The sequence below is a fragment of the Sceloporus occidentalis genome, unplaced genomic scaffold (assembly GCF_023333645.1).
Source record: "Sceloporus occidentalis isolate IW3139 unplaced genomic scaffold, rSceOcc1.0.p SCAF_14, whole genome shotgun sequence".
In the NCBI taxonomy this organism is placed as follows: Eukaryota; Metazoa; Chordata; class Lepidosauria; order Squamata; family Phrynosomatidae; genus Sceloporus; species Sceloporus occidentalis.
In genome coordinates, this window is record NW_028316994.1 from 1,722,456 (window position 1) to 1,746,195 (window position 23,740).

A 23,740-nucleotide genomic window follows, 5' to 3' on the forward strand; every position below is an offset into this window, starting at 1 on the left:
TTGTACTACTGATCACAACTAATTGGACTGCATATCCCAACATAGTCCGTAGATGAGGGTTGATAGTGCCAGACAACATCAAGGTCAAAAATTGAGAGAGAAAACACAAATATATTAAAAGAAAATATAAATAAGTGTTAGAATACATTTCTCTAGGAATTGTAGAAAACTCCATCTTTGGCAAGTTTCTTCAGAGGAGGTTTGGCACTGCCGTCCTCTGAGGCTGAGAGTGTGTGCTCTCAAGAGTCATAGGCCAACACTCAAACCACTACATCACACTGGCTGTTCTGAAATGTGGTACAAGATCCTTTTTCATACCTATTGGCATGTAAAGAATCAGGTGCGTAAGACTGAAAAAGTTCCATTGGCCTGCATTGCAAGGGTCTTCATTGCTTTTGGACCCAGGCTAAATCCTTCACTCTCCCAATATTCACAAGAACATATATGTGGTGTTGTTTTGTGCCTTCAAATTGTTTCTGACTTACGGTGCCCCTAACATGACTCCTGTCGTGGAGTTTTCTTAGCAAGGTTTATTCAGAGGCAGGGTGACCAGATGTCATATAACTGCAAGGGGGGGGCAAGGCACCGCAAAATACAGAACAGTGGTTTCCAAACTTTCTCCTAGAGGTGTTTTGGACTTCAACCCCCAGAAGCCCCAGCCAGTTTGGCCAACTGCCAGGAATTCTGGGAACTGAAGTCCAAAACATTTGGAGGATTAAAGTTTGGAAATCACTGAGCATTCAAGAAAAAATGTAGGACATTCCAGAATAAAAGCTAAAAACCAATATAAATGTAAATTCATGCTTCTTAGTTGTGCTCAAAATGGATGGCATTTTGGAACTCCTCCTGGACAGAAATGTATTTGTCTGGGGAAAGGAGGACCGCTAGTCCCTCTGAGGCTGAGAGAGTGTGACTTTCCAAAGGTCATCCAGTGGGTTTCATGGCTGAGCAGGGAACTGAACCCTGGTCTCCAGAGTCATAGGTCCAAAACACACTGTGGAAATAATCCCCTTTGCGAGGGCTTAACTGCCCTGACTCAGTGCTAGAGATTCATGGGAATTGTAGCTTATTGTGGTTTATTGAGCTCCCTGACAGAAAGGATAAATGTCTCACAAAACCACACTTCCCAGAATTCCCAGCATGGAGCCAGGCCAGTCAAAAGTGGTCTCAAACTGGATTATTTCTGCAGTGTGTTTTGGAGCAATGATTTATTGGGCCAACCAAAAATGCATCATTACATGTTGCAAGCTTTCGAAGTCATAATGGCTTCTTCGCCAGGCAAACAGGAGAAAGAAATTGAAGATGCTAGTCTTAGGCCTGCATTTTCTGCTTCTGGTCCTAAAGGTCCAAAACACACTGCAGAAATAATCCAGTTTGAGGTTGCTTAAACTGCCTTGGCTCAGTGCTAGGGAATTCTGGGAAGTGTAGTTTTGTGAGACATTTATCTTTCTCTGTCAGAGAGAGAGCTCTGGTGCCACAATAAACGACAGTTCCCAGGATTCCTTAACCCAGAACCAGGGCAGTTAAAGATATAATCCAGTTTGAGGCTCAGTGCTAGGGAATCTTGGGAATTGTAGTTTATTGTGGCACAACCAGGGCTCTCTGACAGACAAGGCTAAATGTCCTACAAAACTACAGTTCCCAGGATTGCTTAGCACTGAGCCCAGGGCAATTAACGCGCTCTCAAACCGGATTATTTGTGCAATGTGTTCTGGACCAATGATTGTTTGGATGTTGCATGGATCTATAAAAGGACTGTTTCCCAGCATGCTCGAGCGTCGAGTGTGCGTGACGTCACGCAGCATCAAACTGGATTATCGCTGCAGCGTGTGTTGGTAATTTTGGGCCGTTGTTTGGATCTATAGAACGAGGACTCAGTTTCCCAGCATGCTCGAGCGTCGGGTGTGAGTGACGTCACCGGGTGGACGCTCGGGCCTGTCAATCAGAAGCTCGGTTGGAATTTTCGCGCGGAAAAAAAAAGCAGAGAAGGAAGAGCTCGCGCAGGTAACGGCTTTCTCTCCCTCGCGCGCGCGGCCCCTCCCTCCGTCGAAGGTTCTGTGAGCAAAATTCTCGCGGGGGGGGGAGGGAGTGAGAGAGAGAGAGAGAGAGAGAGCGCGGGAAGACAATGGCGGGAATGCATTCTCAGACTCTCTAGGAGCGAATGCAGCTCAGTACAAACCAAAAGGGAGAAGAAACCAAACGGGTCCTTACACTATTATATTTCACTAAGTCCAGTTAGCACAAACCAATAACATACTGCAATATATATATATATATATATATATGTTAAAAATTATTTCGTTACACTCTTACACACACACACACACACACATGTCACCCAACAAGTATCAAGAGGACCATTTAAAATGTCTGTTCACCACCAGACTGATGCATTTAATTATTTTTTTTACTTTTAATGCATTTAATTACTTTTATTTACCTTAATTTTCTTTAAAATTTACTTCAACACAGAGATGAAAACCAAATAGACAAATGTGTATGTGTATATTATATCCCTTCATTACAGGATCCATATTGTACTATGCATTCCTTGTTATATCCTATGTTAACTTATTTTATTTTTGCAATATTACTAAGTGGCTTAAAAGTCTGCCCTCCTGTACTTTCGTTTATTTAATTTTCCAAACTTAAATTATTACGAAATCTGTCTTTTTCGTCTTTTTGTGTCTGTGTCTTGTCTTGTTTTCCCACAATTTTGACACCGTACTGATGGAGAGAGTGTGTGTGTATATACACATATATATCTATATATCACAGCAGCTTGTCCTCCTTTGGGAGGGCAAGGCCTGTGGTCACCCTGGTTTGACACTGATTTTTAAGTGCTGCAGCACCATTCTGTGGATTCCTGGGATTTGTAGTTTTTGCCACAAGGTTTCTTCAGCCTTTTGCCCCCAACAAACTACAGATCACAGGATGCTTTCTTATTTTGACAAGGTCTCTTCCGTCTTCTCTGCCAAACATTGCTGGTTGCCCCCGCCAAACTAAAAATCCCAGGTTTCTGCATTATTTCTACAGTGCAGTTTGATACAACTTTTAAGTGCTGAACCGCCATACTATGGAACTCTGGGATTTGTAGTTTTGTGGGGGTCCTTTTCCACCTTCTCTGCCAAAGAGTGCTGGTTGCCTCACCAAATTACAAACCCTAGGATTCTGCAGGAGGGAGCCATGGCAGTTAAAGGGGTGTCGCACTGCATTATTTCTACAGTGTAGAAATAGTACTAATGGTTGTGTAACAAAAGGAATTTAAGCAGGTGTTGTTTGCCACACAACCAAAGGTTGTGTCTGTTCTGTAGAATCAATGCACTTTGCCACTGCTTTAACTGCCATGGCTCCATGATACGGAATCCTGAGATTCATAGTTTGGTGAGATATTTAGCCTTCTTTGTCAGAGAGCTCTGGTGTCACAACAAACTACAGCTCCCAGAGTTCCATAGGATGAGGCCATGGCAGTTAAAGCGAAGTCAAACTGCATTAATTCTGCAGGGTAGATGCAGCCAAAGCTACAGAGAACAACTGCTGAAACTCCCTCTCCCAGACATCGAAAGTGAAAAATGGAGAGGATTCTTGTACAGTACCTTTAAAAGTTGTGTAGAAGCAGGAATTTCAGCAGCTGTTGCTTCTTGCCTGGTTGCTTGATAAGCAACACCTGCTGAAATCCCTGCTTCTTCATGACTGTTAAAGGCAAAGCAGCCCCCTCCAGTTTTTAAACAAATAATATGAGTATACACTTGTCCCTTCACATTTTCTGTGGGGAATACGATGGAGGTGCAGCTAAACTGTGGAAAAGCATGCATGGAGTTTGTTTGTGTATAAGTTGAGGGTCGCCATAAGCCAGAAAAGACTTAGGCACACGACAGCAAAGTAAGCTGAATGAATACCCCTTCCCTTTGTTTAGCCTTATCTCTTTCCTGCTAAATTATTTGGGGTAGAGGGGATAAGATTAAGGGATTGATTTGGTCTTACTTCTATGATCTGTTCACATTAGGGTTGCCATGAGTCTGAAACAACTTGGTGGCACATAACAACAACAAACAACACTTAAAGAAATGCTATACAGCAGTATACCCTGTACAGTAATTGATTGAAATTGTCCCATATTTGCATCACCACAACAAGATCTTCAGTGCTCCTGAAACTTAGGGTGCAAGTTTCTGTGAAATAACTGTAGTTGCTAACCTGCTGCCTCTCCATTTTCTGTTAGATGTGGCCTGTGACAAAATAGGATCTAACACATACTGTATTGCATACAAACCTTCGCAATGCAGAGCACGATAAGGTAAGCACAATCTTGGAATGTTGGCAGGTAATGTGTGTGTGTGTGTGTGTTTACAACCTTAACTTTAGATGATTTAAACAATTTTCTAGTGTGCAAAACCTCGAAATCAGTAACTTTGGAGGAAAGTGTTTGCATATCACACACGCACACCGTAGACTGGACAGTGTTAGTAATTCTTAAAAACAAATGTTCAAATGAAGGCTTTTAATTAGATTCTTTCATTGGTTTCCCAAACCACTGAAAATACCAGAAATGGAGAACTTAAAGTGCTAATAGAAAATAATTTTACAGTTCCAAGCAACATTTCCTTTTTCTGTAGCATGCTTATCCCTCTGGAGCAAGAAGGCTGCAGTTGTGGGGAACTTCTTGTTGTTGTTGTTTGTTGGTGAGAGCCACATGCCAGTGGAGTGGTTAGACTGAAGCCAGAAGAGAATGAGGCCAGAGTCAAAAATGAAGAAAGCATGCTACTTTAACTCTCTCTCTTGCCCCTTTCCTTTCCTCTTGCTCTACTCAGGAGGCCCTACTCAGACTATTAGGGGAGGGAGAGATAACTCATGATACATGACTACAGGGTCTCTGCCCAAAGGCATCTCTTTTATTAGTTGGGGAGTGAGTAATTATAACTTGGGGAGAAAGACTATTGACTTTTTGAACTGGAATTGGTGACATCCAAGCTACTAATCATGTCGTTGCAAAAATGGCATTAAACTTTGGTAAAGGAGAACAAGTAAAATTGTGTTTATTTATATGTGGACAGATCATTCTTCCAGCCAGTAGCCCGAGCAAATCCTGGAAAAGAAATAGAAGAGAATAACCATCTAGAAGAAGAGCCCACCCCCAAAAAGTAAGTTATCTTGGGCCCTGTGTAGGTGTGTAAATAGTTTTTGATGCCATTGAATTTAGGATGCTAAATATTCACTGAACATTACAAAATCTGCCAATGTGATCTGTAACAGTTTCTTGTGCAACAACTTTGTTTCTCCATTCTGCCTGAAACCAATTTGCTACCTTAAAAAACACTGCTGGGGTTTGATCTTTGATCCTGTTGTTGATGGTACATGGAGACTAGACTAGACCTCAGATTCATCTTAGTGCAAAGAAAGTACATTTGGGATGGCTTGTGCATACATACAGAAGAGAGTCAGTGTGTTGTAGAGATTAGAGTAGTGTGTAAATACTGGGGAGAGCTATATTCAAGCCTTCATTCACCCTCACAGAAGGGTTTTCAGTCCATCATTATCTGTCAGCATAACCTAACTCACAGTGTGGCTATAAAAATAAAGTGGTTGTGGGGAGAGCCATGATGTCTGCCTTGAGAATCCAGCAGCTCTGTTTCTAAGTGCTCTCCCTCTTTTTAGGAAATCAGTAAATTCTGAACAGACAGTAAATGGTACAGCACTGTGTGCAGATTTCTCAAGGAATCCAGCAGCCAAAAAAGGTGAAGATGAAGAAAATTCTAGGAAAACAGAAGAAAAGGATACACAAGCTGATGAGAGCAAACTGGTAGGCTTATTTCTGTCATATCCTGGTTTTGTTTTAACACCTCATACTGGCATCCATCCTGTCTTCCAGTTATGCAGTACAGATTTTCTTGTATCTCATCTTTGTGTATAATTTTAGTGCCCAATCACATAGTCTGCTCAGGACGCCCTAGTTCAGGATTATGGACAAAAGAATTAAGCATTGCTTTATTCCCTTTTTACCCTAGAAACTGCATAAAGTGCATTCATAGTATGTTTGCTCTAGAAGTAGGGAGATTGATTTTGTGGTCCCTGTTAGTGTCATGGCCAAATATTAACAACTGTCTAGTGGCGTGAAAGAGCCAATGTGAAATAGCGACCTTATTTGATTCCTTTTGCATTACCTTGACAGTCTGAAGCTCTGAAAAGATAAGAAAGTTGGGGTAGACTGAGGGAGTGAATTTTCCTCTGTTGCTAGCTTGCTTGCACAGTTCTCATTGCTAATGGAGGGGAGATGGGTTGTGTTTATGCGCCTTTATTTTCTTTGCTTGTTTCTGTACTATATACTCTTTGGAAGTCCATTAATATCATTGTGATTGCATTCCAGTCCATATAGCCAGTGACAGGGATTGAATTTGATTGATGACTAGGGATAGTTTGGATAGAACCAGTTGGGGGAGCAGTTTCTCCATTGTTTGTGAGGAAATGCTGGACCCCTTTAGCAAAAGGGTTGGAATGGCGGGTTACAGACAGGCAGGGGAAGACGTCTTGAAGGTGTCTTCCCCTGAATACGGAGCCTCCAGACCGCCCGCCCTGGGGGCGTGGCTAAGGTGGATGGGGCTTCCACACTGGGGGTAGTGAAGACGCCTCACCTGGGGCCGTTTCTTACTCGCAGCTTCCATACCGCCACCTCGCAGGATGCTGCAAAGAGAGAGGCAGCTTCCGCACGGGCGGCCAAAAACGCGGCTTTTTTTTCTTTTGCCGGCTGGCAGATGCGCAGCTGCGCAGCTGTGACGCTCAGCACCGGCGGCAGAAAGCGTATGTGCACATTTAAAGCGCCCAGACCCCTTTAAACTTTTTCCCCTGCCCTACCCAAGAACAAAGGTGGCCTCCTGCCAGCTGGTGATCAGCTGGTGTTGGCATCCTTGTCCGCTTGCACGTTGCCAGTGTCACCAGCATCATGGATGCCTCCTCTCCTTTGGTCCCCGCGCTCTTGCTGAATCTGCAATGCACAGCCACAGCTGTCGCTGCTGCCACCGCTGCCACCGCTGTCCCCCTGCCATCCCCCATCACCTCCCTTGTACATATGTAAATATTTAAAGTTTTAGTGTTTTTTTATTGTTAGGTGAAAATGGTGCAGGAATATGTGTAGGGGTTCACTTTAAATTCCAAACTTTCCACAATTCTAGCAGCGCATGCGTACATGTTGCTCTAGGGTTAGGGTTACGAGCATTAAAATAGAGTGCAGCTGTGCTGCAGCTTCCACATCTGCATGGCATCTGATGCTCTAATTAGAGCCTCGGTGCAAACTGCGCATGTTCCAGGACCCCGACTCATTATGCGACGCAGCTGACTCGGAGCCTTTAAATGGGCAACTTAAATTAGCGGCGTAACAATTCTGGCGTACCGGTGCAGCAGCTTACAGACGGAGATGCGCAGCTGCGCAGTATATAGAAAAGAAGCGGAAAAAAGCGGCACCTTTTTAATGCCGCTTCTTCCTGCTTGGGGCGTGCAGGCGGCGTGTTCATGGCGGCATTCAGGTAAGGGCCGTCTAAAGGCTATACCTTCATGACGTCATGAGCACACCCCTTTTTGCCCGTCTGTAACCCGCCCATGTTTCTTTTTTGTGTACCATCTGCTATGTCATTTTTCACCAGTAAAGCTAATGCTACAGGCCTGCAAACAGCACGTTCTGGCAGAGGAGCGTCCCTAGTTGTTTCTTTGCTCTATCTAGCCCCAAGAATGTGACACCACCATTTAATATGTTTTTTTATTTCTACTACACCTTTTCACATTGTAGCTCTACCTTTCTAGGAATCTGTCTGTGTTCCTGAACAGAATAATCCTGCAGAGAGCATCTCCCCAAGCACTAGCCCAGCTCCCTCTAATTCACCCTCACCTTCTAGCATCCCACGACGCAAAACTGGTAAGTATCTGTCTTTCTGGTCAATGAGGATAGCCAGAAATGTTTAGTCTTGTGTCCCTTCTTTCATGTGAGCTTGTGGTGTAGGAGTGGGCCAAATGTGGCCTAAAGGATCCCTGCAGCCCCCAACTTATTTTTTGTGCCCCCCAGCTCATCCCAAAACATTTGAAATCCCTTTCTCCCTTTTTAGATGAGGGGGGGGATGTTCAAAATGCCTAAACCACTGTAAAAATGTACTGATTTGTGATGGTTTGTCTTTACTTGCCTGCCACAACCCACCTCTCCAAATGGGGTGGAGAGACTGCCAAAAAATCTGCCAAAACTATAGCTAAATGAAAAGCACAATTGGCCAAAATCTAAGCCCAAATCACTACAGCCCATAGGGGTGGGGACAAAATTGGCTCCCAGTACTAGTGTAGTTGCCCATCTTTGTTTCTTTTGGCATAGCTCCTGTCTTATGACTGACTCATCTGGTGTAGAGCATTTTTTATTGCTATGGCTTTTAACATACTTTAAACAAGTATGGTGTGATCTTATCTCTTGTTTTCAGCCCGCAAGCAGGTCCCTAAACGTAAAGCACAGGAAGAAGTCAACAGTCATAATAATTCTGAGGAAGCTCTTAGTGCCAAAAGGCAGAAAGGAGATGATGATGGAGATGGTGAGTGTTTCCATGTGCTTTGTTGGAGTCTGGAGAAAGGCAAGCAAGTGATGAAGAAGCAATGACATAGAAGTAAACAGGGGAATAGGATTGTCAGAACGGATGTGGGAATGCCCTTTTATCATGAGTAAAAGTGTGGTGCCTTCTCAACCACAGCATTGTGGGAACCATGATGAGATGTTTGTTTAGTCTTTGAGAGGTTAGACCTATGTTGCGGTTCTAGGCACATTAACCTGAGAGTAAGCCTACTGAGTCAAAACCTGTGTAGCTATGTCGAGACTAAATGAGCATCTCTTTCGTATATAATAGTCATTGTGACACTTTGCACCTTACCATTTATATGAGTTTGTGCAGCTACAGTGTGTGCAGTATTTCTGTTAATAGTGCAATATATTAAGCAGTCCTTATGACAGATTCATGATGTAAAGTCTGCTTCTGTTTTTCAAAGATTTTATGAACTTGAAATGCCTTTGGTTCTTCTCTGGATCCTTCAGGCTCAAACATTGTTCCCAGCACTCTTGCATCACTGCGATGTACCACTTAAGCTGTTCCTGTAGATGACAAAAGCATCCCTTCTGTGACTAATCTTGAGTTGGCCAGTTTTGTTTTAAAGAGGTCCAGGTTAAATCTTATTTGAAGTCTGTTGGAGACATAGCTTCCACATCTTTTAAAGGTCCAAATGGAGAGCTGGATGAGAGACCCATGGAAGTGGAAGAAGAGAAAGTCAAAGATGAGAGTTCAAAACAGATAAAGCTTGAAGCAGAGACAGAAGCAGAGGAAGAGAAAATGCTGACATCCAAGCCATCCAACAAGCCCATCTCTAGCTTTTTTGGTAAGTATGTGGGAGGCCATTTGTATGGAAATATGTACATCTAACAGACCACACTGAAAATGTTGTGTAGGAAAGTGAACACAGCTGCACATGTTTGATATGAGAATTTGTCATAATTCACCATGGAGGCACGCACATGTATTCACACATACACTTTTAAAAAATATAGTTGGTCACTGTGATCGTGAAAGGAAATGTGATTTAGAACTGTGGAAGAAAGGATAATTTCTATGCCAGTATCCCATATCATAAAGAGAATAAATCCTGGGACATGAGTGGGTTGTGTGAGCCTGGCAGGGCCAGGAGGTGATCCTCAGCCTCCTCCTCTAACACCTTCAGTGGGATTTAATGTTCTGGGGACAGCATTTCCTTTTTCAAAATTAGACTTTGTTTCAGTGTCTCTGACTTTGACCTAACTCATACATTCCATACATTAATCATCAGTTAATCCCCCCCCCCCAAAAAAAAAAATATGGGGAAAGCATCACTTTTTTCTCCCCTTCTTCTTCTTTACAGCCCCCAGGAAAGCCTCTGTGAAAGCAGACAAAAATCAGCCACCTGGGTTGGAAGAAAATGTGCCTCCAGCAAAGAGTCACAGCGAAGTCAGTAACCACGAGTTAAATAGCTTGGCTAGAGAGTAAGTGTTTAGTACCATTTGTAGGGTGGGATGAGAGGCAGCATGTCCCATTTTTGCTTTGCATGTGACCAGGTTCTTGAGAGCAGTAGTCTGCGGCAGAGGGGTAAGCAAAATGGGGCCTTGGCCATGTGATTCTAAAGGGAGCTTGAAGTTACTAGCCCCTCTAATTTCCTCACATCTCTCTTATTCTGTCAAAATGTGGTAATGCTTCTCCTGGAATAGTTTAGTAGTGGCAGTTCAGCTTTTACAATCTTCTGCACAAGTTAATTTTCTTTTCCTCCTGCCTTCCTTCCCCAGCATAGCCAATAGTGAAAAATTATAAGAGTTGCAGCCCAGTGACATCTGGAGAGCTGCACTTTGTCCATACTCACTTGAAACAAATAATTTGGGGCCTTATCAATTCTCAGGAAAGGTTCATAAGTAGCCATTTATCTGTGCTGAGAAATAAATTGTTTTTGATAAAGAAATACAGAAGTTGTAGTAAACAAGATATGCACGGATTTTTTCCACCACAAGAGTTCCTAGGACTGATGTGCTACAAATGACTTGGGCTGTATCCACACTGCAGAAACAATCCATTTTGACACTGCTTTAACTGTCATGGCACAATGCTCTGGAATTCTAGAGACTGTAGTTTGTTGAGGCACCAGAGCTCCATAACATTGAGCCATGATAGTTAAAGTGGTGTCAAACCCGATTATTTCTGCAGTGCAGATGCAACTTGAGTGTTATGCATAGCAGGTGACAGATTTTTAAAAAGAAAACATCTGGACTAGTAACTTTTATGTATTTACTTGCTAGGCTGCCTGAAAATGTATGTGGTAGGTACTCACAAGCTAATTACATTCATCTTTACTGCTTTTACAGTTCTCTGAAGCCTTCGCTCACACTTGAGCCTTCAGAGTACAACCCAGCAAAGAACAACTATCATCCTGTCCATGATGCTTGTTGGGGTCCTGGTCAGAGGTGAGTTCTACTGAGATGGAGCCTTGTAATAAAGATAGTTGTTATGCTCAACCCTTGTTTCCATACTCCCTTTATTTTCATATTTGTCTTATCATTCAAGGACAAGAAGATATAGATGTGCTGACTAACTGTTTTCAAATCCCCTTCAGACTGTCGTAAGGGAAGAGTCTGCATTTCAAGTCTGCTATTTCTAGCAGGTGGATGGAACATCTCTTCCGCCTCTTCTGTTGCCATCCCAAGCATTTGTTTAGAATTATCTATCTTAGGTATTTCTAGCAATTGCTGCTTTACTTGATGTTATTTGTCTGTGACTGATGAGTGTGCTTTATTTTTGATAGTCAAAGACAGCTTTCTCTTAGAGTGCTTCTTAACTCGCTGTTTTAATCACTGGCAACCTGATCTCTGCTTGTGCCACTCTTCTCTCTTGAGTTTTTTAAAGATGATAATGTAGAGGCTGGGTAGACATTGCTCCTGAATGTTGAACATCAGGTTGGCCTTATGAAGATGTTCCAGTCCTCTGATTCTATAATAGCACTCTTTTCTCAGAACAAAGCAGCATAAGAAATGCAGGGTGGAGACAGAAGCTGATTTACTTCTGCTAATCTGTGTGGTTTGGCTTCATGCTTCTGAATCATGTTCTCATTCTGACAGGGTACCATACTTGGCTGTGGCTCGTACCTTTGAGTGGATTGAACAAGAGTCTGCCCGGTAAATGACTTAATAGAATCAATAGAATGGATGGGGAAAGCAGTAGCACTCTATCCTGACCCCCAACCCATCCAATACCCTTCTGCTCTCTGATTCCAGGTTGAAAATTATAGAGACACTGAGCAATCTGTTTCGCTCTGTGATTGCCCTGTCTCCAGAAGACCTGCTGCCCTGTGTCTATCTTTGTCTAAATCGGCTAGGTCCAGCATACGAGGGGCTAGAACTGGGAATTGGCAAAACCATTCTCATGAAAGCTTTGGCTCAGGCCACAGGTGGGTTTGCCTAATTACAGTTGCTACTAAGATTTGACTTGGCAACTTCAACTGATAAGACAGCTGAGAAAACACACATATATCATTTTAAAAATGGGTGCTTCAGTCTTTATCACAAAGATGAGAATGTTAGAAATTCAGAAGAGATTCATATTCAATTAAAAAAACTTCCTTTTGGGATGCTAAACATTTGATTTTTCTTCAGGTCGACAGCTGGATCAGATCAAGGCAGAGGCAGCTGAGAAAGGAGATCTAGGATTAGTTGCTGAAAGCAGCCGCACCACGCAAGGCACCATGTTTGCCCCACCAAAGCTTGGTGCTGCTGCAGTCTTTGGCAAACTGCAAGCAATTGGGCGTATGATGGGGAGCTCTGTAAGTACTGGGTGAGTGGGCTTTGAAGGTCAGAGAACAGTCAAGAGAGTGATATTGGGTTGTCAGGGAATAGGGCAAGGCAATCATGGGTTTCTCTTCTGACTGCAGCAGTGTTAATCTTGTCTTCTACTTGGCACAAGATGCATGGCATGATTTCTTCAAGATAGTTATTCTTAATATTCTGGCTGCTTTCATAGCACAGACTCTCTTCTGCTAACCATTAAACCAAAAGAGGCTACAGAGTCCTGTGATACCATGAAAGCAAATGAGGATATGGTAATATTTGGGTAGAGTTGCACAAATGTCTTCTTGAATTTTATTTATTTTATTTTATTTATATGCCACATTTCTCTTAAATTGGACCCAAAGCGGCTCACAATTTTAAAAACACAAACACCCCAGTAAGAAGATTCCTTGGGCGCTGTTACATATTGAAAGCCTGCTTAAAGTTTTTGCCTAGCGGCAAAAGGAGCATGGGAAAGAGGTTAGCCTAGCCTCTCGTGGGAGGGAGTTTCAAAGGGTAGAAGCAGCCACTGAGAAGGCGTCTTCTCTTGAACATCCTGAGGATGCTATATATATGTGAGAAGATTTTTTGTTGTGAGGGTTGTTGCTATCATTATCTAGCACTAGAAAAAAAAAACACTAGACTACTGTTCTCTCTCCCTAGTCCCTGAGAATACATCTGACTACTCCCATTTCTTTCCTCTTCAGTCCATGAACAAGAAAATTGACATTATCAAGTCCTTGTTTGTTGCCTGTCGCCATTCAGAAGCTCGTTACATTGCTCGGTGAGTGTAACCATACTTCTGTTAACTGTGTTGGTACTTCTTTTCCCCTCGGCATCTCCTCATCGTACCCATACATCAGCCCATTTAGTTTCTTGCCTTGCCCATCTCCACAGACCTACTAAATCTATATTGCTATAATTATTGCTCCCCTTCCTTACTTGTCCGTTAATTGGTATCCTCTATGGTAATACTATTGCCTCAAAGAAGTGTACATGCACATACAAAGTTTGCCCCATAATCCTCAACTATGGCCTTATAACATTACAATGAGGTATTCTTTTGTATTTCAGATCACTAGAAGGGAAGCTGCGGATTGGGTTAGCAGAACAATCTGTTCTGTCAGCTTTGGCCCAGGCAGCATCACTCACTCCTCCAGGACAAAGTGAGTTCACGATGAAGCTAGAGCAGTGGTTCCCAACCTGGGGGTCGAATTACAATTTCCCAGGGGTCGCCAGGGATCCCCCTCAGAGCACCACTTCCCAAACAAAGGGCTCCCAAGCTAGGCCCATTAGAGCAGCAGCCACCTCCAGGCCCCTCCTCAGTTGCTTAGCATCTGCCCACAGAGTCCCCTTTCCTGCCTCTCTCAGGAACATAGCGCTCTGCAAAAAGGAAGAGAGACAGCACAGCCAAAGAGTTTCAGTTTCACTTTGAACCACTACCCCTCTGCCCTTCTATGATGGGGCTTTCTGGTCAGGTTTCTCCAGAGGAGCTTTACCATTGCCATCCTCTGAGGCTGAGAGAGTGTAGCTCCTTGTCCAAGGCTCAAGGCATACCTATCCTTGGGCTTTCTGGACAGGTTTCTTCAGAGGGGGCTGACCATTGCCATCCCCTGAGGCTGAGAGAGTGTGGCTTCATGCCCAAGGCTCAACCTATCCTGGGGCTTTCTGGACAAGTTTCTTCAGAGAAGGCTGGCCATTGCCATCCTCTGAGGCTGAGAGAGTGTGGCTTCATGCCCAAGACTCAAGGCATACCTATCCTGGGGCTTTCGGGACAGATTTCTTCAGAGGAGCTTTGCCTTTGCCATCCTCTGAGGCTTTTTTTGTGATTAATCACTATGCTTTACTTATGTTCAATGAAAATACGATTCATAACAGTAGCAAAATTAAAGTTATGAAGTAGGAACGAAAATAATTTTATGGTGGGGGTCACCACAACAGGAGAAACTGTATTAAAGGGTTGCTGCATTAGAAAGGTTGGGAACCACTGAGCTAGAGAATCATGTGGGTACTGGTTTTAAAGATGCATAGGGGGCTAATTGCATTATGCTGACAATCTAGTGCAATGAGTTAGATAGTTGTATGTGGGGTGGGTAGCACTTGGTGCCATCTGCAGAGCAAGGTATTGTGTATTCTGCAATTAGTCATAACTGGATGAAGGCAGTTTCAAAGCTAAGTCTTCTTGAAGAATGTGGAATTTGAAGCTGAGAGAACAAAGGATAGGAGGACAAGGAAATGAGGCTTTGCTACCCATTCTCCTGAAAGACAGACCATAATTGCTATGAAACAGAAATATAAAGTTGTAAAAGGCAGCTCTGTTGTAGTTGTGTGTCTTCAAATTGTTTCCGACTTTAACAGTGACCCCAAGGCCATAAAGGAGCTGTAGGATCCCCTGCATTATTTCCAGGTTTGGTTTGCCCTTTCCCAGCATGCTCTGTTGTAGCTGGAAGCCTTTAGTTTGGAGCAGTCTTTGCTGTGAGCAGGCAGAGAGCTGTCCTTTGGTGGCAAACAGGCCCAGACAGCCGGAAAGGGCATTTCTTACACGTTAGCCATTTTAGTTACCAATTTAGCCATTTTAGTTACCAACTTAGCCAAATCAGTTACCAAGTTAGCCATTTTAGTTACCAACAGCAACTGAATAAAGGAATTCAGGAGCTGAAAGACCCTGCACCAGCTCCATTGAGTGAAGAGAGCAAACCAACATCAGACCCAGAAAGATGACATCCGGAAGATTGCTGAGACTGTAAAGTATCTTTTGTTTAGAGCTGGGGAGGAGAAAACTCTTTATTTTTGTCCTTTAGATTAAATTTCCCCCCTTTTGAACTTTACATTCAGCTTCAGAGCCTTTTTGGGTAAAGAGTTTGATCTCACCAGGGTACCGGCGTTGCACACCCAAACCTGCCACCACCTTTAGTTGGGTGTGTCTTCACAGGTTTTCTTGGTAAGATATATTTAGAGGGGCTTGCATTTGCCTCCCTCTAATAATGAGAGAGAGTGATCCTGTTCTGTTGATGCAAGTTAAAGGAAAAGAGATTCCACCTAAACATTAGGAGGAACGTCCTGACAGTAAGATCTGTTCAACAATGGAACGCACTCCCTTGGAGAATGGTGGAGTCTCCTTCTTTGAAGGTTTTTAAACTGAGGCTGGATGGCAATCAGTCAGGAGTGCCTTGATTGTGTTTTCCAGGGGGGTTGGACTGGATGGCCCTTGTGATCTCTTCCAACTTTATGATTCTGATATTGTGAACTTGAGCACTAAAAATGAGCCCTTTTTTATTCACTACTGGGCTCAATAATATATCCTGTATTGTTAAGGTGAAAATTTGAATGTACAAAATATGTACATCCAAGCCTCACAGAGGACCTAACACTTTATATGTAAGCAAATTGCTATGCCTGTATTCCCTCCTTCTATAGAATTCCCCCCAGAAGTTCTGGATGCTGCAAAGGGCAAATCTGCAGAGACCCGCAAAGCCTGGCTAGATGAGAGAGCTTTGATTGTTAAGCAAGCCTTCTGGTGAGTAACTTCCTACTTGATGACCTGGGATAACTTTTGCCTATTTGTGGCCAGGAAAGGAGTTGGTGTGTTTGGGAGTATCCAGCCTTCTTGTCTTCAGCCATGCCATTGTGAGCCTTTTCAGACAAATCAAGCTTCCAGTGGGTAGCAGTAAACAGTGATGTTCTTACACTCACCACCTATAGATTGTCATCTGTCATTCTCAACCCCTGTCATTTAATGTTTTAATATCTTCCCTTTCATATCCTTATGGTAAGTGGGCTCAAGTGCTGTTTGTATTTTTCCTTGCGTTAGTCCTGCCTTCCCATAAACAGGATCTTGCAAGGGCAAGAAGTGCTAAAGTTGACAGATAGATAGCCTTAGGAAATACTGCTGGAGTGGAGTGACTCTAAGTATGAGAGCAGTAACAGATATTTGCAAGAGCTAGTCTTGGATTTTTACCTTCTTGGGACCTACAGTTCAGGAAAACCTTAGGCTTAGAATGAGAGTGGACAACTGTGGAAGGCTAGAGGGCCACAATCCCCTCCCCTCCACACAAACCTTGGATAGCTGCCTCCCCCCACAAAACAATTTTTTGCACCTAAACGTCTTGTATTCCCAATTTAGACCCAGGCAAAGCCTTTTTAAAGCAACTTCCTGTTGTAAAAAACAGCCTCTCCTGGGTCTAGGATGACCCAGAGGGGCAAAAACATGACAAAATGATCGTCACATCCCCTAGAGGGAGACAGTTTCTTTGACCCTGGGAGTCACAAAATGGCCTGGCAGGCACATGTACCTCACACTTTGCCCACCCCTGGCCTAGAAGAACCAGATTAAGCCTTTCTTCATCATTCTTGCTTGTTTTTCTTTTCAGTGAGCTGCCAAATTATGACACCATTGTACCTGTCCTCTTAGAGCATGGCGTGGAGAGCTTGCCTCAGCACTGCAAAATCACACCAGGTATCTGCAGTATTTCTTGGGATAGAGGGCATTTGAGACAGCAGGAATATCTTGCTTGTGCAGTGCTAGTGCCTGCACCCAAAAACTAGTTCTCTTGTACAGTTCTGTAAATGCAATACTGAGCATAAAAGATCATCCAGTGCAGGATACAGATTTCTGAAAACATTAGGCTTTATTTTTTTTAAATATATTTTCTATCTTCCTTTTTTATAGGTATGTATTTTAAAACAGATATGTGCTACAAGAGCCTCCAATAAGACCAGAATTTCTTTGCCATGAATAAATGGCTATCCTCTCCTTGCTTTGTTTTATTTTTTACAAAACAATCTAGACTTGTGCAAGCATGCAAATATTGTCTCTGGTATAAAGCATATAGATATATTTGTACATAATGATATTATACATTATCAAGTGCACCCGTGTGTGTTTATGTGTATAAGTATACACATTCTCCATTAAGAAGACTGAAAACTGAAATTAGAAAGGGTACATAATATGTGGTAAGGAAATGTTCTTTTGACACATTTGTTCCTTATCACTATCATTATCAATCTTTGTTTTCCCACACTGGAAGCTCTTGTCATATTACCTTTTAGTGAAGTGGAGATGAGTTGTTGCTACAAGTCTCAGCCTTGTGTATTTTCTTCCTCAGGAATCCCCCTGAAGCCCATGCTGGCTCACCCAACCAAAGGAATTGGAGAGGTATTAAAGCGTTTTGAGGAGGCAGCTTTTACCTGTGAATATAAGTATGATGGGGAGCGAGCACAGGTAAGAATGTTTGGTGTATACCCCAAAGAAGTAGCCTCCATTCACCTTTGCACTGGAGTCTCATGCTTGACCTTTACCTTCGTCACAGATCCACATTCTGGAGAACGGAGAAGTACATATCTACAGCCGGAACCAAGAGAACAACACAACCAAATATCCTGACATTGTCAGCCGTATCCCCAAGGTATAGCGGCTTTTGGAAATATGGAGTCAAGGGAGTGTGTAACAGGAAGAAACCAAAAGTGATATTGGCCCCTGGCATAGTGGTATCTGCATAGATAATACTGAGGATGGTCTCTAGTAGAGAGTAGTGTTGATGTTGAGAGTTTGGGACAAGGAGAAACTCAGCTAACCTGAACCCACATGATTTTGCAGGTTAAAAAGAGTTCTGTACAGTCATGCATCTTGGATGCTGAGGCTGTGGCCTGGGATCCTGATTCTAAACAGATCCAGCCATTCCAGGTGTTGACTACCCGGAAGCGTAAGGTAAGTTGTCATTACTGGATTGTTTTAAAGACTTGTTGACCAGCATCCCTTTTGTTTGCTCCGGCCTTTTACTAGAATAAGATGGATTATTCATAGGCAAGTGGGGTAAAGAGGGATTTTATGTCTTTTAATATTAGGTAGCATGTATATTACTAACAAATTTTAAGACATTCAGAAAGGAAATTACTTTGGTAGCAGCTATTAGCTGGAAGGTGTAAAAGATCTGTGTGAAAGACCAAAAAGATCTGTGTGAAACACCAAGGTCAGAGCAATTTTCAAATATTTACTCTCTGATTTCCTTGACTGCACCATTTTTCTTTCAGGATGTGGATGCTGAAGATATCCGAGTGCAGGTTTGCGTGTATGCATTTGACATGCTCTACCTCAATGGGCAGGTAAGTGTTCTGGTTCCTTTATACAACTGAACATTTAGTACTATCATTCAGCACACACTTCAAGTACCATATCCATTTGTTTTTCTGCTGCCCTGCCTTGTCCTACTCCACTGGATTCCCTGTTCTTTGCCTGCCTGTTAAATGAGTAATTTTGCCTCCTAGTCTTTGGTCCGGGAACCCCTATCCCAGCGCCGAGCCCTACTGCGTGATTCCTTCACTGAGGTTGAAGGTCAGTTCCTCTTTGCAACCTCCATGGATACTAGTAACACAGATGAGATTGCTGAATTCCTGGAACGCTCCATCAAAGGTAAATGGCATTATAGTTGTGTTTCCCCTCTCCCTGCCCTGTTTCTTATAAACCTCAGGCATCTGTTGAATCTCAGTATTGTAGCTTGTGTAGTGTATTAATGCACAGTATACTGGATTAGAATGTAGGACCACTCAGGTTCACATTACTTCTCAGACATGAAACTCACTGAGTGTCCTTTTGCCAGTCCTCAAAAAACAATTGTATGAGAAAAGCAGAGAATATTCTACCCCAAACTCCTTGAATACAGAAGCAGGATAAAAAAACAGCTAAGTGAGATGGGCTAACGTGTTTTTTCTCTCGTCTTCCCCAGACTCTTGTGAGGGGCTAATGGTGAAAACACTAGAAGTGGATGCCACATATGAAATTGCAAAGAGATCCCACAACTGGTTGAAGGTAAAAATTTATTGTCTGCGCAACCTGCAGTAGTACTTGATATGTTGCCTGAGATGTACTAATGTAAGGAAGGACTGGAGGTAGCATTCCCTTCTTTCCCGTGATTCACCAAGCTATTCATGGATGGAAGAGGGTCAGTAATTTTTCTTACTTGCTTATCAGATTGACTACAATGACCATAGTGAGTTACAGTGATATAAACAATAGTATCATATGAGTAACATCATGTTTAGTTCCCTCAAGTACAATATCAAAGCTTGCATTACTTAGAAGATCCCAGACAAATCTCTTACCTAGATAAGCAAGCTTATCCCATGTCCCTGGGTATAAATGAGTCCTTATAGTAACTCTGTTTTCTACACTAGCTGAAAAAAGATTATCTGGAAGGTGTGGGGGACACTCTGGACCTGGTTGTGATTGGTGCCTACTTGGGCAAGGGCAAACGTGCAGGCACATATGGCGGTTTCCTTCTGGCTTGTTACGATGAGGAAAGTGAAGAGTTCCAGAGCATCTGCAAGGTAAGATATCCCCAGGCTTGTAGTAAGCTGGGCCTCTGCCACTGGGAAGATGTGAGTGTTAAGAGTTCTTGTTAGCATCATGGCCAAACCTTAACAGTTGTCCAGTAGCATGAAAGAGCAGCAGTGTCACTAGGGGGGGTGCGGCGTGCACCAGGTGATACCACTGAAGGGGGGTGAAACCTAGTCAGTGCCCCCCTAGTGTGCTCCCCCCATCCCTGCCCTGCGTGGCTTTACTTCAGAGTAAAGCTACACAGGACAGGGAGGAAGGGGGCCCGGCTCCCGCCGCCCCCCCCCCCCCGACTATCCTCTGAAGTAAAGCTGTATGGGGCAGGGAGTTGCGAGCGGGCCCTTTTGGTTCTGCCCCCAAGCCCTGCCCCCTGCACTGGGTGACACCCTGGTATGGGACGCTGTTGTGAAAGAGTTAACTTGTATTAATGACCTTGTTGAATATTTTTTGTATTGGCTTTGCACTTTGAAGCTGGGAACAGATACAAAGACACGACAGGGGAGTGAGTTTTTCTCTGCTTCTAACCTGTTTGCACAATTCTCAAAACTGTTTAGAGAAAGAGTATGGGGAAATTATCTATTATGTGACCACATTGGCAAGAATAATCTTAGCTCAAAAATGGAAAACGGGAGATCCCAGACAAAAAAGAATGGTTAATGAAGTTATATGAAGCTATTGAAATGGTTAAATTAACATTAATGTTAAAAGGGGAAACAGTAAACGAAGTTAATCAAATATGGGGAAAAAGTGATTGTATACCTAAAGAAGTTCTGGTGTAATACACCGTAATGGGAGACAAGTATAATTTTGGCTGTGTTACTTTGACTCAGTCTTTGTTCGGGATTTGCTAAAAGAAGAGAAGATTTAACTAAATTTCACTAAAAAGAGATTAGGATCAGATAAGCTTGCAATGTAGTTATAAATAATTTAAGAATGGAAATAAGTAATGAAGTTATTCAAATCTAAGGAAAGAAAGTCAGGTTAAGGAAAATTAAAGCAAACAGTACTTAAAGGAAGAGGAAGTTGGTAAGAATGGAAAAGAAAGAAAGAATGTTGATGATAGAGTAAGTGATTGAAGGTTAGAGGTGTAGAGGATAAGAAATGAAAGATTAGAGGATGTTAGTCATGAGAGGGGGAAGGACTTCTAGAGGATAGGAAGAGAGGGAAAGGTGAAAGGAGAATAAAGTAGGAGGAAGGATGGGAAGATTTTGAAGAAATTGAAGGTAAGAGGAAGAAACATTTGGAAAGGGAAGGATAGAAATGGAATATGAAGGATTTAACAAGGGAACGAACCTTCCTTAGGCATGTTTGTTTTGTATGGTTGATTTAATATATATTTTGTTTGTTTATATTTGAAATACGTTATTCTGGGGGATTTTTTGTTTTTCTTTTTGTATGCATGTATAATTTTAAGTTTAATAAACTTTTATATTTAAAAAACGGTTAAGAGGGGAGATGGATCATGTGTACACACTTTGTGTTTATTTCTGCACTAAAAAAACAACGTGGGATCCTATCTTTCATGGCTTCAGCTCAGAGGGGATGGGATTTGATTTGATATGATTGCCATGTAAGTTTGGGTTTGGGGGCCAATTCTGCTATTGGCTCTGCAGGGTGCTGGACCCCATCATCAAAAAGGCCGGAATGCTTCATTGCTGTATATCATTTGCTGCATCATTTACCACAAATAAAGTTTATGCAATAAGAGTAATATGTGTCAGTATCTGGTACAAAAAGAACCCTAGGAGAGGCCTAAAGTTACTCTCCATTCTAAAGCAAGGTAAGGCTAATCCCTTTTCTCAGGGGCATTTAGGCATTTAGCTCCTGTCCTAGGACTTTGGGGAGTTTTATTATCTGTAACACATGTAGTGCAACCAACATAATCAGACCCTATAAAAGTTGAGCAGCTGCAAGATTATTTTCTGTTATTTTATCCTGGCTGCATATTTTGGAATAGTGAGGCAGGACTATTCCATCAAAATAATTTGCAAGAGGTAGTATCTGAGGTATAAAATGGTTGGTTCTTGCATTTCTTATACCATTGCTTATCCTATGAGGGATTAAAAGTCATTTGATTTCTCACACTCCTCAATCTCCCTGTTCTTAGATTGGCACTGGTTTTACAGATGAGGACCTCGAGAAACTCCATACCTCTCTCAAGGTAGGAAACTTTTCCTGCTCAGAAAAGGCATTCCCCTTGACATCTTCTAAGCATACAAATGGAAGTGATATATGCTATGCATCCTCCAGTATTTCCATTACAGAAGATTTTTATTCATATGATGTTAAAAAGAGGCAAAGAGAAAAGGAGGCTAGCATTCTTGGATCTGGCCTTCTGCCAACTGTTCTCCATTCTTTGAGAGAAATCTGTTCTGCCTCTCGTCCCTCAGCCTGAATAGCCAAAGGGGGGGATTATATAACATTGAGCAAGAAATCAGTATGTTAATCTTACTGGGGTGGTCCTTGCTATGCTTATGTAGGAATTCATCCTCGTCTCCATATTGTAGGACCATGTGATTCCACAGCCACGGCCATACTACCGCTGGGGTGGGACAGCAGATCCTGACCACTGGCTGGAGTCCCACCATGTCTGGGAAGTGAAGTGTGCAGACCTATCCATTTCTCCTGTCCACAGAGCAGCAACTGGATTGGTGAGTGAAGGATGGCCACTGGAAAGGTTACATAAAAATTGTGAAAAGTAGAAATTGTGAGTTAAACTCTTACTACTGTCTCCAGGATGGATGTTTCCTTAAATATTTATCATCTCTCAGCCTGCTAAGGCCTTGAAAGCAATGCACAACACATAAAAACAAAAGAATTATTGAAAAACCAATCAAAATAAAACAGGCAAATCTCAGTTAACAAAACCTCTGACAAAATCAGCATGTTCTCTAATTAGCTAGTTTGTAGGCAACATCTGCTTACAGGAACTGTTGGGATGAAAACCTGGCATGTCCAATGGCAAATTGGGCATTACATGGCCAACCTGTCTTCCAACTGCAGGTAGATGAAGAAAAGGGCATCTCTCTACGCTTCCCCAGATTCCTACGCATCCGAGAGGATAAAAAACCAGAGGAAGCTACTACCAGTGCTCAGGTACAGAGGTGGCAGGGCGTGTATGCATGGGGTTGTGGAGAGGAATCTGATCATCACTGTCTCTTTGTAGAGCATGCAGAAATTTGTCTCACTTGTTTTAACTACCATAGTATTAATGCTTGCAGCCTGTCAAAGGGGATGGAGGGAATCACAGGTCTTCCTGTGAACTGGATGACTGCAAACTATTGCCCTTACCTGGTTTGAAATTTAGTCTAGAGGGTATTAAGGAACCAGCTTTCCCAGAGATCCATAGGTACAAGGAACAATGAAACTGTAGGGTGATAGGGAATAAGCTAAGCAAGGCCCTGTACAGACAGGCCAAAATAAAGCTGCTTCAGGTCACTTTGGAGGTATGCTATTTAAATGATGCATGTGTCCTAAGAGTCTGGAAGCCGTGCCAGAGCCACGCTCCAGTCCTTAGGGCTGGAGCATGGCTTTGGCACGGCTTCCAGACTCTTAAGATGCATGTATCATTTAAACAGCATACCTCCAAAGTGATTTGAAGCACCTTTATTTTGGCCTGTCTGTATAGGGCCCAAGTCAGCAGACTGCAGGGCTAATATGTTAAGAGGCAAGGAGGAAAGAACACTGTTCCACATTGCATATTTTTGTTTTTACAGGTGGCTGAGCTGTACCGGAAACAGCAACAGATCCAGAATCAGCAGTCAATGGAAAAAGGAGATGATGACTTTTACTAATCATCCTTCTTAAAGTCTTGCTGGCTTCTTGGCCTCCTAAAGACAATATTATAAACCACCCCACCCACTTTCTGGTGATCAGGGAAAGGGTGTGTGTGCTGAATCTAGATTCTACTTTTCATTCCTGGGCTTGTTAATGATGCCATGCAGCCTGCAATTGGGCAAACAAAGGGAAAAGTCGGTGGCGGTGCATTAATAAACCTTGGTATTTTGTGTTACTGCCTGTTTAGTCTGAAGTGCTTTGTTAGGATTTCTGTTTGTATA

The 23,740-nt window shown here is 42.7% G+C and overlaps 1 protein-coding gene across 2 annotated transcripts; it reads left to right on the forward strand.

The window, feature by feature from the left end:
- Nucleotides 1-1,878: 1,878 nt before the first annotated feature.
- On the forward strand, nucleotides 1,879-23,715 carry LOC149303490 (DNA ligase 1-like). Of its 2 annotated transcripts, none has more exons than XM_089481271.1 (27): nucleotides 1,879-2,004; nucleotides 4,223-4,297; nucleotides 5,055-5,141; nucleotides 5,656-5,800; nucleotides 7,792-7,903; nucleotides 8,451-8,558; nucleotides 9,232-9,390; nucleotides 9,907-10,027; nucleotides 10,895-10,993; nucleotides 11,645-11,701; nucleotides 11,801-11,973; nucleotides 12,179-12,345; nucleotides 13,057-13,133; nucleotides 13,424-13,515; nucleotides 15,767-15,866; nucleotides 16,720-16,805; nucleotides 17,458-17,573; nucleotides 17,662-17,757; nucleotides 17,949-18,059; nucleotides 18,383-18,454; nucleotides 18,617-18,761; nucleotides 19,075-19,157; nucleotides 19,523-19,675; nucleotides 21,790-21,843; nucleotides 22,190-22,333; nucleotides 22,686-22,778; nucleotides 23,399-23,715. In XM_089481271.1, exons 2-27 carry the CDS (start codon nucleotides 4,281-4,283, stop codon nucleotides 23,474-23,476), a joined length of 2,745 nt encoding a protein of 914 aa, XP_089337397.1. In that variant the 5' UTR covers nucleotides 1,879-2,004; nucleotides 4,223-4,280; the 3' UTR covers nucleotides 23,477-23,715. The 2 variants fall into 2 exon arrangements, with proteins under 2 accessions (XP_089337397.1, XP_089337398.1); XM_089481272.1 differs by lacking the exon at nucleotides 1,879-2,004 and adding an exon at nucleotides 2,324-2,368.
- The last annotated feature ends 25 nt before the right edge of the window (nucleotides 23,716-23,740 follow it).